This window comes from Mirounga angustirostris, unplaced genomic scaffold, assembly GCF_029215605.1.
Source record: "Mirounga angustirostris isolate CCGP_5_RB_7025 unplaced genomic scaffold, mMirAng1.0.hap1 SCAF_11, whole genome shotgun sequence".
Classification (NCBI taxonomy): Eukaryota; Metazoa; Chordata; class Mammalia; order Carnivora; family Phocidae; genus Mirounga; species Mirounga angustirostris.
In genome coordinates this window covers 38,487,867-38,505,809 of record NW_026991719.1, presented here as the reverse complement: position 1 = coordinate 38,505,809, position 17,943 = coordinate 38,487,867, and the positions used below count along the sequence as shown (strand labels likewise).

The window sequence follows — 17,943 nt, the reverse complement described above, 5'->3', positions numbered from 1 at the left end:
GCTGCTCTTCATAAATTCAAGAATTAATCTCCAATAGATCCCTTAGGTCAGTGAAGGTGGTAAATTTTACTATTATTTGTGCTCAGAGTTTGAGAAGAGATTTATTTTTGTCAATGTATAAAGAAAATTACCCATTAGATCACTTACTCATCTTACTCCGTTAAAAAACAACAACAGCAGCATTCAAGCACAGCTTTTAGAATCTAAATGCATTAGTTTGTAATGCTTTTTACTGGGAATAATGGAATGCCTGACCGATAGAGGCTTAAAGAAGCAGGGATTTGGTTTTTTTCACCGAGCAGGAAGTCTGGAGGTAGGTGGCAACTGCCGTCCATTTAAAGGCTCAACTTTGTCTGAGCCAGCATTTCTGGGATCTTCCCCACCTTTCTGCTCATGATCCCAAGGTGGCTGCTGGGGCTCTAGGCATCATGTATGCATCTCAGGGCAGGAAGGGGTGAGCTAGGGGTGGTGGCACTTGTCCCTTGGCTCAAGTGGACAGAAGCCTTTTCCAGAATCCCAGAACGGACTTCTGAAAAGGAGGCTGAGGAAACAAGTGGAGTGTTTTGCTTTTTCTGGCTTCTAAATGGAGACCAGTGAGGGAGAAGCGATTTGGGAATGGGTGTACTGATCAGCTCCAGTGGGCCAGTGATTTTAACTGACTTTGGGGGGAAGCCTTTAGAATTATTTTTATTGATTGGTGCTTTGAACTGAATTATTTAGAGAAAAAAAAATCAGAGTTTTTTGAGGAAGGGGCTGCACATCTCTTTAGATCTTATTGACATTTATTTTCCATTCCACTGATTTAAATACATTATTAAGTATATAAAACCAATCTTATATTGAGCTGATGGCTGAGAATCATGAGCATAACAATTTTTCAGGTTAGGTTTGGAAAGAGAAGAAAATTAGCTGAAAAAAATGTTTGAAGGCTTCTTTGACTTAGCTTTTTTATTTTTACATTTGGGCTTTCTTTTTGAGTGATTTAGCTTTATTAATAAGTAATGGTAGCTTTCATGCTCTTACAGTCCTGCACTCTAAGATCCCACTATACCTGAGGCAATTTTGTTGTTATTTTCTCTGGGAGGTTCACAGCATTTACTAAGTGACTCCTTTGCTCTATAAAAGTACAGAAAAGAAGAAAAGAGAAAATGAATTCTTAAAATAAATATGATACGAAGGGAGGAAAGAAATTAAAAAAAAAACAACAACAAAAACTGTTCATGGAACAGAAGCAAACTAGGCCCAAACTTGATTAACAGGAATATCTGAGAATGATAGTTTTAGGTAATTCTATATCCTATTTTCCATTAACCTCAAAACATAGTTAGAAAAGTAAGTTGTTGTGAACGTACATGGAAGTATTAAATATGAACTGGCTCTCTTCAGTCCTCGGGTGTCCAGTAATTGTTGGTAACTGGGAAGGGCTTTCTACAGTACTCTCGAATACCTGTTCTGCTTTTGAGGAGGGGGTGGTGGTATCTGCTATTAATTTTTAGGTCCCTTTATCTCATCTGTTCGTGGTCCTGGTGGTCATTTGCGTTAGTATATTTGTCAAAAGTAAAAGTATTAATTCAACCTTGGTGATGTAAACAAGGGGAGCTCAAGCACTTTTCTTGAAGAGGTACAAACAACGCAAGGCCCCATGTTTATTTTTATTTTTTTAAGGATTTTATTTATTTATTTGACAGATAGAGACATAGTGAGAGAGAGAACACAAGCAGGGGGAGTGGGAGAGGGAGAAGCAGGCTTCCCACCAAGCAGGGAGTCCGATGCGGGGCTCGATCCCAGGACCCTGGGACCATGACCTGAGCCGAAGGACTGAGCCACCCAGGCGCCCCAAGGCCCCATGTTTAAAGGCTCACATGTAGTTGAGTTTGTATCCTGGATGAGGCACTTAGTAAACTCACTGAGTGACCTTGGGCAAATAACTTAACACTCTCCCCCTGCCGTGTCTGAGTATCCTCATCTACAAAATGGGAATAATGACAAAGCATTCTCTGAGATTTGCTCTGAAATAAAAAGGATCGAATGCTTTTAAAGTGGTTCTAGGCGCCTAGCTAAGGGTGGCCCTCATGAGCTGTCAGCTTCTTACAAAGCACCTCACTCTTCCTTGCCTTTGTCATGGGGTTGTCAGCATCTGGGCTCCGCTGGGGCAGCCTAAAAAGAAACAGCGAGACTCTGATGTGCCGGAGCTCTGAAGGAGAGATGAGAAATGGATAAACAACTCCTGATGCTGATGACTAGAGCCTGCTTCTCAGTTGGGCTTAGCTTTATGGCTTCTGTAGTGGCCCTGACAATTCTCTAATTATTCAGTAATCAGTCGGAGCAAGTGATAAAATTGCTCTTCCAATTTTTAGCAACAAGGAAGGGGGTGGTGGTGTCAGCTGTTAATTTGATATGAAACGTCAAGGGGAGTCTGGATCTGGCTGCCACGGTGGGACCCAGGGAGTTGAGACACCAAGGGAGCACTGTTTCCGGGGATAGTATATTCCTCACTTTGTCATTCACTAAGACACTTGCCTAATTAGGGACTGCGTCTGAGTACCATTTCACAGTCACTAGGGCAAGGGACAGGTTGACAGGTGGTCCTAAGAGATTAATGGCAAATCTCAAGTGCGCGCATGTGCACGTGCGCATCGTGTGTGTCCGGAGGGGCAAACATTCAAAACAAGTGCCCTGTGGACTTTTACATAATATCCAACAAATCCTCAAGCAATTAGTTTCTAAGATGTACAATTTTGAATTGAAATTTCAAATTCACACTCTGATGTACAGAAATGAATTTTACATGCTATGCTGATGTGAATAACAATAGCAATCGGCGTTACTAAACTTTAAGGAAGCGTGTGTTTTGTTGTTTTGGATTTGAGTGTATGAATTCACAACCCACAAGCCAAGACTTTTGGAAAATTTTAGTTAATATTCACTTTCATACTAAAAGTATTCTTTTTAAGAATTAGGTCTGGCTGATCTAATTGTATTTAGCAAAATAATTGGAAGGCTTTGACAAGTATCTAGCTGGTACTCTTTGGATAGGAAGACGTAGTTCATCAATTTAGCTGGAACTTGATTGAACTACTTTCTGAATTTACCTATTGTAGTTTCTCAATTTTCACAGCATTGGTGGATCTTATGTTTAAAATAAAAGGCTCTGGGGGCGCCTGGGTGGTGTAGTCGGTTAGGTATCTTGGTTTCAGCTCCAGTTGTGATCTCGGGGTCGTGAGATAGAGCCCTGCGTCGGGCTCTGGGCTCTGCACTCAGCACGGAGTCTGCTCAGAGGGAGTCTCTCCCTCTCCCTCTGCTCCTAGCCCCCAGCACTCTCTCTCAAATTAAAAAAATAAATCTACAAAATAAAAGGCTCTGTGTTTTTGTATTCCTGGTCATTGTCACTAGCTGGACAAAAACATGCTAACAAGAGTTCATAGCAATTGTGTACGTGTATGTGTCTGGGGGTAGGCAGCAGGTCCACCTCTTCTGCCCTTTCCCTCTTCCCTTTGCTGCTGTGGTAGCGACCAGGAAAGGAAGGACTAGACTCTCTGAAAGTGCTTCAGGTTCAATCCACTGTTTTAGTCTCCTGCAGAAATACCGGAAATGAGAAACTCAGCCCACACTGCTATGACCCTGCTTGGGAACTGCAGCAATATGTAGGCTAACGGGTCAGCTGATGGAAGTCCTTCATCCTTTTTATTCATTCATTTTCATTTTTTTTTTAAAGATTTTATTTATTTATTTGACAGAAACACAGTGAGAGAGGGAACATAAGCAGGGGGGAGTGGGAGAGGGAGAAGCAGGCTCCCCGCCGAGCAGGGAGCCCGATGTGGGGCTCGATCCCAGGACCCTGAGATCATGACCTGAGCGGAAGGCAGACACTTAACGACTGAGCCACCCAGGCGCCCCTTTTCATTTTCATTTTTAAAAAAGATTTTATTGGGTGGGAGGTTGGGTTAGCCTGGGGATGGGTATTGAGGAGGGCACGTTCTGCATGGAGCACTGGGTGTTATGCACAAACAATGAATCATGGAACACTACATCTAAAACTAATGATGTAATGTATGGGGATTAACATAACAATAAAAAATTTAAAAAAAAGATTTTATTTATTTGAGAGAGAGAGCACGAGTGGGAGGAGGGTCAGAGGCAGAAGCAGACTCCTCGCTGAGCAGGGAGCCTGTCGTGGGGCTTGATCCTGGGACTCCGGGATGAGGACCTGAGCTGAAGGCGGATGCTTAAGCAACTGAACCACCCAGGCGCCCCTCCTTCACCCTTTTTAGTGCTTTTCCTCTCCCATCTTCTGCTCCTCACCCCTTCCAAATTGGAAGTGAGGCTGGCATGAAACTTTCAAATCACCTCCCCTCACTCTTCTTCGTTAACACATCCTATCACAGATGTTGGTTTCTTTACCCGAGGACTGCTATGGCAGTGCTACTCAAAGTATAGTGAGCATGTGTGACCCTGGCAGTCTTTAGAAGTTTATATGACAATTTGACATTGCCGTGATATCCAAGGGTGTGATTGGTAGGCTTGTAAGTTCTTATGTCTTTGTATTTATTTCGATTTCTTATAATTTTTTGTATATTGCAAAAGTATCCATCTGAAGTGAGTTTGGGAAAACCATCAAACTTGCCCTTCCTCAAAGATAGCTTGAGGGCCCCTGTCCTATATCTAGGATGCCCCTTCCTTCCCATTCTCATTGTGCCCCCCTTGTGCAGTGCTTTCTCATCTTGTCCTCCATGCACTAGCAGCTTGCCAAGTCGGCCTGCCTCTCACGTCTCCTTCCAATCCATCTTTGTTGGTTTGTTTGTTCTTTAATGTCTGGCACAAAGAGGTGAATTCATTATATTCTTCCATTTCTGGCACAGTATCATCATTGACCTGTGCAAGGTCTCTCTCTTGTTTTATGTATTTTTATTCATCATCGTTCTTTATCCTTAATCTCATTCCTTCGCCACTTTATATAGGCTTCCATATAAATATCTCTGATGCACATTCTGGAATCTGTATGTGTCCTTACAAAATATGTAACACTGTGTGTGTGTGTATTTTTAAAAATACAAATGTATAATCATTTTTTTTCAAACAACAATGTTTGAAGGATTTGTGTTGCTAGATGTACATTTGGTGCTATGGACTGAAATGTGTCCTCCCCAGATTCAATCTGTGTTGAAGCCTCAACCCCCAATGTGATGGTATTTGGAGATGGGGCCTTGGGAGGTGATTAGGTTTAGAGGAGGTCATGAGGGTGGGGCCCCCATGATAAAATTCGTGCCCTTTTAAGAAGAGACACCAGAGAGCTTGCTGTCTGTCTCACTGCCGTGTGAAGACACAGTGAGGAGTCAGCGGTCTGTAAGCAAAGAACAGAACCCTTCCTGGGTGACCGAATGGCTAGCAAGTTTATCTTGGACTTCCGAGCCTCTAGAACTGTGAGAAATAAATTTCTGTTGTTTAAACCACCCAGTCTGTGGTATTTTGTTATGGCAGCCTGAGCTAATGCATCTGGTTTATTGCTCGGTTTATTGCTTCAAGCAGAGAGGTGAAATTAACATCCACCATAATGTACTTATCCATTAAACCATATTTTTTTGTTGATTTCATCAACATAGATATCTAGGTTGCCTCCAACTTCCCCAAAATACCATGACACATTCTCATACTTATCCACTTATTGGCTACTGTGAGAATTTCTCTGAGATATGTATCAAGGAGTGAGATTCTTAATTCTTGATTTTATTTTTATTTTTTAAAAAAATATTTATTTATTTATTTGAGAGAGAGAGAGTGAGAGTGAGCGAGCAGGAGTGTGGGAGAGGGGCAGAGTGAGAAGCAGACTCCCTGCCGAGCAGGGAGCCCAGCTCGGGGCCACGACCTGAGCCAAAGGCAGATGCTTAACCGACTGAGCCACCCAGGTGCCCCTTGATTCTTTTTTTTAAGGTTTTTATTTTAATTCCAGTTATCATGCAGTGTTATTATTTGTATGATATAGTGATTCAACACTTGCACAAATCACCTGGTGCCCATCAGGATAAGTGCCCTCCTTAATCCCCATCACCTATCCCCCCCCACCCCCCCATCTTCCCTCTGGTAACCATCAGTTTGTTCTCTATAGTTAAAAGTTGGTTTCTTCCTTTGTCTCTCTCATTTTTTCCCTTTGCTTGTTTGTTTTGTTTCTTAAATTCCACATAGGAGTGAAATCATATGGTATTTGTCTTTCTCTGACTGGCTTATTTTTCTTAGCATAATGCTCTCTAGTTCCATCCATGTCCTTGCAAATGGGAGATTCTTGATTCTTGAATCAAATCCCATTGCTTCCCAGAATGACCCTGTACTCTCTCATCCAAACAGCATTAGGCTAAGTTTCTGTTTTCCCACCTCCTCTCCAACTTTTCCTATTATCCAGCTTTCTAATTCTTGCCATTCTGATGACTATAAAATGGTTTTCAGTCCATCTGGGACACTGCCACTCCAGTCTTTGATTATATTTCATCCTTGCTCCAGGGGAGTTTCAGATGTATAAGGTAGTTAAATGTGAGGCTTTCCATAATCTAGACCTCCTTACGTATTCTACTGTCTTACCCTCCTTCCAAAATTGAGCTTGTCCTTTTTTGTTAGACTCACTACTCTCCTGCCCCTCCCACTAGGTGGTGTCAGCTCAGCTGCAGTGCGTCACTCGTAACTTTGTCCGGAACACCCTTGCCTGTCCTCTGCTGTCTGATTCATCCCGTTCCTCCCTGCCCAGGACAGTATCCATTTACCCACAGGACCTCAACACTACTCCTCCAGCCCGGCTGACCAGAGCTTAAGGTCACATGAACTTAAGTTCGGATGCAGGCTGCTGCACTATTTGCAGCATCCCTGTGGGTGTGCTAGTCTACCTCCCTCTCCCTGGGTTTCCTCACTGGTAAAGATGGCGGTAATAAAACCTGTCAAATAGTTTGGTGATGGCGAAATGAGATAATGTACATAGTAAGTGCTCAGAAATGGTACCTATACTGTTTTCTAGTTTTCTAGTTGTTTTATGGATCTAAATCGTATCTCATCAGCAAGATTGTGGGTTTCTTTTCAGGGCAGGGGCTGAGTCTTACGCTTATTTTAACTAGTAAATCTGGCACGCAGCTCAGAATACAGATGCTTAGATGCTTAAGAAACATTTGTTGGGGGGCGCCTGGGTGGCTCAGTTGGTTAAGCGACTGCCTTCGGCTCAGGTCATGATCCTGGAGTCCTGGGATCGAGTCCCGCATCGGGCTCCCTGCTCGGCAGGGAGTCTGCTTCTCCCTCTGACCCTCCTCCCTCTCATGCTCTCTGTCTCTCATTCTCTCTGTCTCACATAAATAAATAAAATCTTAAAAAAAAAAAAAGAAACATTTGTTGGTTTGACCTGAGGTGAGTTTGTGATTGTCTGAGATGACTTGTTTTATTTTATTTATTTATATTTTTTTCCCCAAAGAGCGAATGCACAACCAGTTGTAATACACAATGTAAGGCGGAATGGGAAAAGAGCTGAAGGCGGGGGTGGGTATGTGCATGGAGGGCCGCAGGAACTCGGGGCCAGCTGAGATTACTTGCTTTAAAAGAGGGAACAGTGTTACCCAATTCTGCGTTACTCCACCATTCATTTTAAGCAACCCAACTTTGGCTTTGCTTTGGTGATTTGGGATTGACTTGTGGTAACCTGAATGTGTATGAGTGGCAGGGCAGTAGTGGGAGCTTGGTAGTGGTCATGACAATGGATTCCCCAAGGGACAGAGCCAGGCTGCGGCTCAGCATCCGAACCACCACCTCTGGCCTCTCCCTCATAGACTTTGAGCTGGGCTGTTCATCTGCGCGGGGCAGCTGTTGTGGCCTTGGCCACCCTGGGTGGGGCTGCTCAGGCCCTTCCTGATTCTTCCAGGCTGCCTTCATTACAAGAGGAAACTAGGTCTTTTCTTTTCTTTCTAATATTAAGTATTTTATTTTTTACTTTTATTGAGGTATAATTGACGCATTTTATTCATTTTGGGTGTACAAATGGTTCTGTATTTGTATATATTGCAAGATGATTACCACAATAAGTCTAGCTAGCATCTGTCACACACACAGATACAATTTTTTCTTCTTGTGATGAGAACTTCTTTTTAAGTTTAGATTCAGTTAGCCAACATATAGTACATTAGTTTCAGATGTAGTGTGCAATAATTCATCAGTTACGTAGAACACCCAGTGCTTGATGAGAACTTTGAAGATTTACTCTCTTAGCACCTTTCAAATAATACAGTACAATATTAACTATAGTCACCATGTTGTACATTACATCCTAGGACTTATTTATTTCATAACTAGATATTTATACCTTTTGACCCCTTCACCCTTTCCCCCCTCCCACCCCTACCTCTGGCAACCCCCAATCTGTTCTCTTCATCTATGAGCCTGTGGTTTTGTTTTGTTTTTTTAAGATTCTACATGTAAGTGAGATCAGATGATATTTATCTTTCTCTGTCTTATTTCACTTAGCATAATGCCCTCAAGGTCCATCCATGTTGTCACAAATGGCAAGATTTCATTCTTTTTTTATGACTGCGTAATATTCCGTGTGTGGGTGTGTTTGTGTGTGTGTGTGTGTGTGTGTCATGTTTTTTTTATCCATTGACTCATGGGTGGACACTTAGGATTTTTATCATGTCTGAGAAGCTATTGTAAATAATGCTGCAGTGAACATAGAGGCGCATATATCTTTTTGAGTGATGTCTTCTTAGGATAAATACCCAGAGGACTTGCTGGATTGTGTGGTAGTTCTATTTGTAATATTTTCGGGACCCTCCATACTGTCTTCCCCAGTGGCTGCACCAATTTTCACTCCCACCAACAGTGCACGAGGGCTCCCTTTTCTCCGCATGTTCACCAACACTTCTTATGTCTTCTCTTTTTGAACAATAGCTGTTCTAACGGGCGTGAGGTAATATCTCAGTGGGCTTTTGATTTGCATTTTCCTGATGCTGACTGCTGTTGAGCCATTTGTGTGTCGTCTTTAGAAAAGTATCTGTTCAGATCCTCTGCCCATGTTTTTCATTATATTGTTTGTTTTTGTGCTCTTGAGTTGTAGGAGTTCTTCATGTATTTTGGATATTAGCCCCTTATCAGATAGAAGACTGGCAAATATTTCCTCCCGTTCAGTAGGTTGCCTCGAAATGAGGTCTTTTCAGATCTCCTCTCAGATTTCCCTGCATCATGCTTTTGCAAAAGGCTATTGCCCTGACAAAATGTTAAACCTCCAGTGACAAATTCAGGGTAATGGTTACCGCTGGAGAGGCAGGGAGGGGCATGAGAGAGCTCTTCGTTGCAATCTGAGTTGTTTTATTTTTTTATTCAGGGCCGTGGACGGATGTTCATGATAATATGGTATATACTGCAAAAAATATTTACATTTGTTATATATATATTTATTATTTATATTTAGTTCCTTGTGCACAGGGGCAAAGGATATTTGGAAATGGACTTGCTAGGCCAGAGGGCATCCACACTTCTCACTTTCCTGGGTATTGCTGGATTTCTCTTCCAAGGGACTGTCTCCTTTACTTCCCCGTAGCAGTGCACGTGAGCTAACGTTGGCCCACATCTTTGCCAACCCTTGGTAGTATCATCCAGGCTTTTCTCTCTCTGCCCAGATCCCCAGGAAAGACAGGAGGGGAATGAGGGAGAGGAACGGCAAGGTTTTAAAATTAGGAAGAGGGCGCCTGGGTGGCTCAGTCGTTAAGCTTCTTTTTTTTTTTTTTAAAGATTTTTTTTTAATTTATTTATTAGAGAGAGATAGAGTGAGAGAGAGAGCGCAAGAGAGGATAGGGTTAGAGGGAGAAGCAGACTCCCCGCCGAGCAGGGAGCCCGATGTGGGACTCGATCCCGGGACTCCAGGATCATGACCTGAGCCGAAGGCAGTCGCTTAACCAACTGAGCCACCCAGGCACCCAGTCGTTAAGCTTCTGCCTTCGGCTCAGGTCATGATCTCAGGGTCCTGGGATCGAGCCCCGCATCGGGCTCCCTGCTCCGCGGGGAGCCTCCTTCTCCCTCTCCCACTCCCCCTGCTTCTGTTCCCTCTCACGCTATGTCTCTCTCTGTCAAATAAAGAAATAAATCTTTAAAAAAAAAATGAAATAAAATAAAATTAGGAAGAGAATGTCAGCTCTGAGGAATTTCCTGTTAACATTTATTTTAATGAGGAAAAGATTTTATTTTCTGTGTTGGTGCAAATAACATTTAGACTTATGTGGGAAAACTGTTAACATTTTTACTCTGAAGTAGAGGACTTCCCCCCGCCCCATTTGCTTTCTTGGCAAATAAGTAGAATAGACCAATTAGCAAGCTAATGTTCTAAATGTTCACTTGTAGTAATAGTTATTTTTAACTGTTTTAAATAGCATGGAACATTGGGTTTATTCTTAATGCTTTTCAAAGTTTTGAATTTGCTAAAATGAATTGAATCTAAAATGTGACAGCTTTATGGATAGAGATTGATCATAATTATTTGCCACTCAAAGGTGCATTTTGTAATGGGAAAAATAAACTGGGTGGGGGATGTGTTTACCCTTTAAAAAATGAGTAAGACAGACACAAAGAGTAACTTCAGCCATTTTATGTTGTCGCTTGCATTCACAGGTGGGAAAGGAAAAGTTCCACAAATCTCAACATTGGGGCTTTTGCAACAATGTGAGCATGCTGGTGAGTGAAGATAAACCCGGAATTGGTGGAGAACTGCTTCTTGGGCAAAAGATGAAGCCGAAATACAGTGAATTTCCTAAAGGAATGGGAAGTGATGCGCCATCCTGGGTAGCTTTTGATAAGCAGGTAAGTCCCATGACACTGGGAAAAATGAAATCGTAAAATGTGACATGTATGTTATAGTGTATTTGAGAAAACGCAAGTCCTCAATGTAAATGTTCAGGCTCGTTCTTTTGAAAAGACACACTGCAGAAGAAAAGTACCCTACAGCTCCTGTTTCTGACCAGGCCCACTGGTTGCAGGACACCGAATGTTTATCTTTCTTGGCTAATGCTTACCAACCTTTCTCTCTTCTCCTCCTCTGGACAGGATAATCTGTCCTCCTATAGACCCTTAGAGTCTGGTCAGAGTGTCACTTTTGGCTTTGTGAGTTGCCATTAACGAAATCATGTTGTCTGATTTGGAACATGCCATTAAATAGCAACAGAAAGATGTCTTCTCTTTTCTGCATCCTAATCATGGTTCCCCATCCCTGAGAACCAAAGGGTGACATGGCATGAATTGTAGAAGTGAAGGAAAGAGGTGCCGTTATTAGACAAGATTCTGAACTTAACGTATATGTTTGTGCACATAACACACACATATCATGGCGAATTGATAATTGAAAAAGGTAATCCATTTGAATATCTTAAAAAGGGACTTAAGACCAAAGGGAAGAAAAACGCAGGGTGACCAGTTATTTCCCATAAGATAGCAGAATGGATATGTTTTGTTTTTGAGATAACCCTGTATCATGGCCTCATGTTCTGTTCTCCAAAAAGGAACCTATTACTAGATTATTTAGGTTCTGTAATTAAAAAATAATTCAGGACTGTGGGTCACCTGGGTGGCTCAGTTGAGTGTCCGACTCTTGGTTTCGGCTCAGGTTGTGATCTCAGGGTCGTGGGATCTAGCCCTGTGTCGGACTCCGTGCTGAGTGGGGGAGTCTGCTTGGGATTCTCTCCCTCTCCCTCTGCCCCCCTACCCTGCTCAAGCACATGCGTGGTCTCTCTTGTTCTCTCTTTCTAAAATAAATCTTAAAAAAAAAAATTCAGGACTAGATAAAGAATTCAAACCTTAATACCTTAAGTTTACCAGGTGGTTTTTAGCAGCTTTAGCATGGATTAGTTGGCAATACTTTGATTCCAATTAAATGTCTTCAAATTTGGTAGAAGTGACATATTCTGTGTCATCTGTGTTCGGGTTGATCAATTAGAGCGTATATTTTTTTTGAAGCCCAGTTCTGACACTTACGGAGATCTAACAGACTTCCGGGAAGCTGCTTTCCAGGGAAACCATCTCTACTTTGAACATGGACCATTATTTCTCTCTCTCATTCTCTTTAAAAAATGTTTTTAAGATTATTTTCAGTACCTGGCCCAATGTTGGACCCAGAGTTCAGAAGTAATTTCTGGGCTAGCTTACTTGGCTGGATCATGCTTGGTTTCCTGTTAATATCAATCTTATAGGTGTTTGCACATCATCATTCTAGAATATTTAATTTGCAAGGGACAAAGAAAAGTTCTATTTTTTACTTCTTGTGTCAAAAAGAGGGTATTGACAATAGATTAATCCACTACTGAATAAGTAATGTTGGAGGTGACAATATATTAAACTATTCTCTTACACTGAAAGTTGAAAATTCATTTTATTTCATGTTTTTCTCAATATTTAATATGTGCCTTTCAAACCTATTTTGCAGCCCTTTAATTACTTATAAAATTATGTAGAATATTTCATGAAGTTGGAATGATTTTAGCTTCAAACTACTTGAGAAAATGAAGAGCTTGCTCGTTTTAGGCCTAACTAAATGCAACATAATTCTTTCAGTTATTTTGTTGGTCAACTTCAATTAAATATTCATTGAGCTTTAAATGAGACACTAAGACTATGAAATATTTACGTGCTCTGATGAGATTGTGAACTACAGACTGGATCCTGGTTAATACCCAGAGCAAATTATAAAGCGCTTTCCCCATTGGTGGTTCAACAAAACAAGTCAACACCTGTTAATCATTTTTCTTAACTCATTGCCAGTTCTCTAATAGCTTTTAATCATAGCAGTGTATCTAGGATTATATATTCTCAAACAGTACAAGATAGAAATAAAGGCAGTTCTTTGGAAAGTGTATCAAAATCTAATATTTGTAATAGATGCCCCTGGTGCCCACCCAGATCCACATTAAGGATGGGGCACCCAGCTCCCCCACATGCAGCACGTGCTTTGGCACACAGCTCACACCCGTAACCCTCTGTGGAGTGTTGTTCTTGGCCGATGGGCATTGCATTACCCAGAGAAACCTGGATGGTTGCACTGGCCCCATCACCACAAGAAGAGGTGGCAAAAGGCTCAGTGATTTGTCAAGGGTAAAAAGCTGAGCTTCTTCAAGGCTGGACAACTCTGTATCGTGGATTTCGGCTCATAGCCCCTTGTGCGTCAGGTCCAGGCAAAACTTTACATGAGATTGTATCCTTGCTTGGCTCATTTCCCTTCCCTTGGGTGCTCCCCTCACTCCTTACAAGTTTCTCCTAAGAGTGTGCCCTTGGGGGCGCCTAGGTGGCTCAGTCAGTTGAGCGTCCTGCTCTTGGTTTCAGCTCAGGTCATGGTCCCACGGTACTGGGATCCAACCCCGCGTCGGGCTCTGTGCTCAGTGCTGAGTTTGCTTCAGATTCTCGTTCCTTCGCCCTCTGCTCCTCCCCTGCTTGCTCATGCTCTCTCTCTCTCTCTCAAATAAATAAACAAAATCTTAAAAAAAGAAAGAAAAGAGTATGCCCTTCATAAATCACATGCACCTAAATCCCTCTTCCAGGCCTTGCTTCCATGGAGCTCAACCTAAGACAACAGTCTGGGTTTTATCCGTAATTCTAAAAGTGACCATAAAAATGCTCTGCCCAGGCAGACCATCAGATCCCAAGCAGAGAAGAGGCTATTTGCAATCACCAAGAAGAGCCGGCATTTACTATCCTGCATGGCCCCCATGGCAGACATTTCTAGCTGTTTATCTTTTATTCACTTTCCCCTTCATTCTTACAGAGGGAACACCAGTGTTATTGTGGCGGGAGCTGTGCCCATTGAAAAGTGTTCCGCTGCCCAGGCTCCTTTGCAGCTAGGGCTGGCCAGGTGATTCACTTCTGGCCATTGATATATGGGTGAAGGTTTAATTGGGTAGGTCTCCTGGGAGAGTTTTTTTTTTCTAATTAAAAGAGGCTTGGCTGATAATGTTTTTCCCGCACTTTGCTCTACCTTTGTTTTTCTGTTTGGAACTAGGATGTGATCCTGCAGCCATCTTGGGAGAGCCTTGCTGGCAACCCAGAGCCGCTAGGCTGCCTCTCTCTGGACTTCCTTGTTCTATGAGAAAAATCAGCCCCTATTTCAGAGGTTCTCTGAACCCAGGGAGGCCTTTGGAAATGTGTGCAGGTGTTTTGGGTTGTCACAGTGACGGGACTAGGTCGAGGCAAGTGAGGCCCTTAACATGAGGGCACAACTTAACGGGGCGCCCCGAACCTCAGTACTCAAACCAGATAGTATTTTAATGAACTATTACAAGAATCAAAATTAATGCCAACACTCATGGTGACCGAACTAGCAATATTTTAAATAAAGTCAGGATCAATGAATTGCCATGCTGGGCCACTTTGGAGGCTGAGGCAAAAGGAAAAAAAATCAGTAACACTGATTCCATCTTTATTTAACATTTTTGGAATTTTTATGTGTTGTTTCCCAAGGATTGTTTGCATTCATTTGGATGCTTTAAATTGCCTTGCCCTAGGGCAATGCCCAGTCTGAGGTGTCTCTGCTGTTGAGTAGCTGGGGTCCAGCTGTGTATTTTACATCCTGCCATGTGGGGGGGAGCACCCTAGACTAGGGAGAATGTCCTCCCTAAAATGCCAGTCCCGCTGCCATTTGGAAACACATTCCTACTGGCCCTGGGAGGATTTATGCCTACGGCCAGTTTTGCGTGATACTGCATCCGCCCCGCTCCCCCCAAGACTAGTTATTTCATCAAATTCACTTGAATACAGGCAAGCACATATTCACTCACACCAGTTAGTTCCAGTCATCATCCCGGCACGTCTGTGAGGAAGAAGGAAGTGTGCATGATTGTTCTCACTCTGTAAGTCGTTGGTAGGAAGTGGGGCAGGGACCAGGGTTCAGAGGCTGTGTGTTGGGAGGCACTGGAACTAACCTTCTGTGTGACTGTGGCTTTAGTCACTTTCCCTCCCTGAGCCTCAGTTACCTGGACCGTAATGAGGGCCTCGGCTGGCTGATCTCAAAAGTCCTTTTACCGCTAGCAGTCTATGCTTCAGACTTTGGTCTTAGTGGATGACATTTAGTCTGTGACTAAAGGCAAATTCTGCTTGTTCATCCTAGAACGGAGCCCCAGATCCTGGATTTCCTGGCCTTGGGGTTCTTTCTGATTACACCAGGTACCTACATTATTAGTTGAAATTTGATACTGAGCAGTTTATGATATGCTGCTGTTACTGTATCTGATCTGTCATTAGCCGCTTTTATAAAAAGACGAGTTCGAAATACCCAAATAACTGAATGTTTTTATATGACTTTTATCTGGATGTTAAGTACCATTTGCATTGACTCTATAATTATGCTCTCATTTCTTTCATTTGGCAGTGGCTCCTAGTTAGCCTAATTTGTTTGCTATTTTGCAAATAACTCTATTATAGTAAATGGCAGGATAAAGGTTGATCCTGTGGGGTATGCATGCATTTAAAAATATTTCATTTTTTCCATCTATTGTAAACATAATAATTATAATCAGAACTATTGGCCACAGAATTAGAATTGTAATAACTTTGCATTCATTGATATTGGGTTTGTGGTAAGCTGATTATGTAGTACTGTGTGAATCTTTATGCTTTGAACAATATAAACATAAATTTTTAAAACATAATTTGATCTCTTGGGACACCTTGGTTTTTTAAAAGAGTTTAAAAAAAATTTGGTTTGAAGATTTTATTTATTTGTCCGAGAGAGAGAGAGTGAACGAGCACAAGCAGGGGGGGAGTGGCAGGCAGAGGGAGAAGCAGACTCCCTGCGGAGCAGGGAGCCTGATGCTGGGCTCGATCCCAGGACCCTAGGATCATGACCTGAGCCGAAGGCAGATGCTTAACCGACTGAGCCACCTAGGCATCCCTAAAAGTTTTAAAGTTTTTATTTATTTTTTGTTGATGTGTAGTTGACATACAATGTTTTGTTAGTTTTGGGTTTACAACATAGTGATTCAACAATCATATATATTAGGAAGTGATCATGATAAATCTAGCTACCATTTGTCACCATACAAAGTTGTTACAATATTATTAACTATGCTGTACATTGCATCCCTGTGTCTTATTTATTTTATAACTGGGAGTTTGTACCTTTTAACCCACTTTCTTTATTTTGCCCATCCCTCTACCCCCTCCCCTCTGGCAACCACTGGATTGTTCTTTTTGTCTATGAGTCTATTTCTGTTTTGTATTGTTTGTTGATTTGTTTTGTTTTTCAGATTCCACATAGAAATGAAGTCATACAGTAATTGTCTTTCTCTGACTTATTTCATTTAGCATAATGCCCTCTAGGTTCATCCATGTTGTTGCCAATGGCAAAATCTCCTTCTTTTCTATGCTGAATAATATTCCATTGCATATATATATATGGCATCTTCTTTATCCATTCACCCACTGGTAAACATTTAGGTTGCTTCCATATCTTGACTATTCTGAATAATGCTGCAGTGAACATGAGGGTGCATGCATATAGGTTCAGGTTAATATCTAGAAGGTTCTTCAGGTTAATATCTAGAAGTGGAATTGCTGGATCATATGGTCGTTTTATTTTTAATTTTTTGAGACACCTCTATGCTGTTTTTCATAGTGCTGCACCATTTTGCATTCCCACCAACAGTGCACGAGGGTTCCCTTTTCTCCATATCCTCACCGACACTTGTTATTTCTTGTCTTTTTGACAATAGCCATTCTGACAGGTGTGAAGTGATATCTCACTGTGGTTTTGATTTGTGTCTCCCTGGTGAGTTAAGTTGAGAATTTTTTCATTTGTCTGTTGGCCATCTATATGCTTTCTTTGGAGAAGTCTGTTCAGGTCCTCTGCCCATTTTTACGTTGGATTATTTGTTTTTAATAATGAGTTGTGTGAGTTTTTTTTTAATATACTTTGGATATTAACCCCTTATCAGTTACATTATTTGTAAATATCTTCTCTCATTCAATAGTTTGCCTTTTTGTTTTGTTGATGGTCTCCTTCACTGTGCAAAAGCTTTTTAGTTTTATGTGGTTCTATTTGTTTATTTTTGCTTTTGTTGCCTTTGCCTGAGGAAACCCATTCAAAAAAATATTGCTCAGACTGATGTGGAAGAACTTACTGCCTATGTTTTCTTCTAGGATTTTTATGGTTTCTGGTCTCACATTTAAGTCTTTAATCCACTTTGAGTTTATTTTCATATATGGCATAAGAAACTGGTCCAGCTTCATTCTTTTGTATGTTGCTGTCCAGTTTTTCCATCACCATTTATTGAAGAGACTGTCTTTTTCCCATTGGCTATTCTTGCCTCCTTTGCCGAAGATTAATTGACTATATAAGCGTGGGTTTATTTTTGGATCTGTTCTTTTCCATTGATCTGTGTGTCTTTTTTTTGTGCCAGTACCATACTGATTACTATAGCTTTGTAATATAGTTTGAAATCATGGAGCATGATACCTCCAGCTTTGCTTTTCTTTCTCAAGATTGCTTTGGTTAATCAGGGTCTTTTGTGATTCCATACATATTTTAGGATTATTCTATTTTTGTGAAAAATGTACCATTGGTATTTTGACGGGAATTGCATTGCATCTATAGATTGTTTTGGGTAGTATGGACATTTTAACAATATGTATTCATCCAATTCATGATCATGGTATGTTGTTTCATTTATTTGTGTCATCTTCCGTTTCTTTCATCAGTGTCTTACAGTTTTCAGGGTGTAGGTCTTTTACCTCCTAGGTTAAATTTATTTTTAAGTTTTTTTCTTTAAATTAAGTTTTTAACTTCTAATTCCAGTGTAGTTAACATACAGTATTATATTCATTTCAGGTGTACAGTGTAGTGATTTAACAATTCTATACATTACTCAGTGCTCATCACGATGAGTGTACTCTTTTTTTTTTTTTTTTAAGTAGGCTTCAGGCCCAGTGTGGAGCCCAGTACGGGGCTTGAACTCACAA

At 41.4% G+C, this 17,943-nt stretch overlaps 1 protein-coding gene across 2 annotated transcripts in view; it reads left to right on the top strand.

Moving 5' to 3' along the window:
• Nucleotides 1-17,943, top strand: part of EFHC2 (EF-hand domain containing 2) — a 280,922-nt gene that overhangs the window by 17,083 nt on the left and 245,896 nt on the right. For both annotated transcript variants that reach the window (XM_064573946.1, XM_045876588.2), the window contains exon 2: nucleotides 10,621-10,809. In XM_064573946.1, the coding sequence (XP_064430016.1) occupies nucleotides 10,621-10,809 (189 nt within the window). The remainder of the gene's footprint in view (nucleotides 1-10,620; nucleotides 10,810-17,943) is intronic.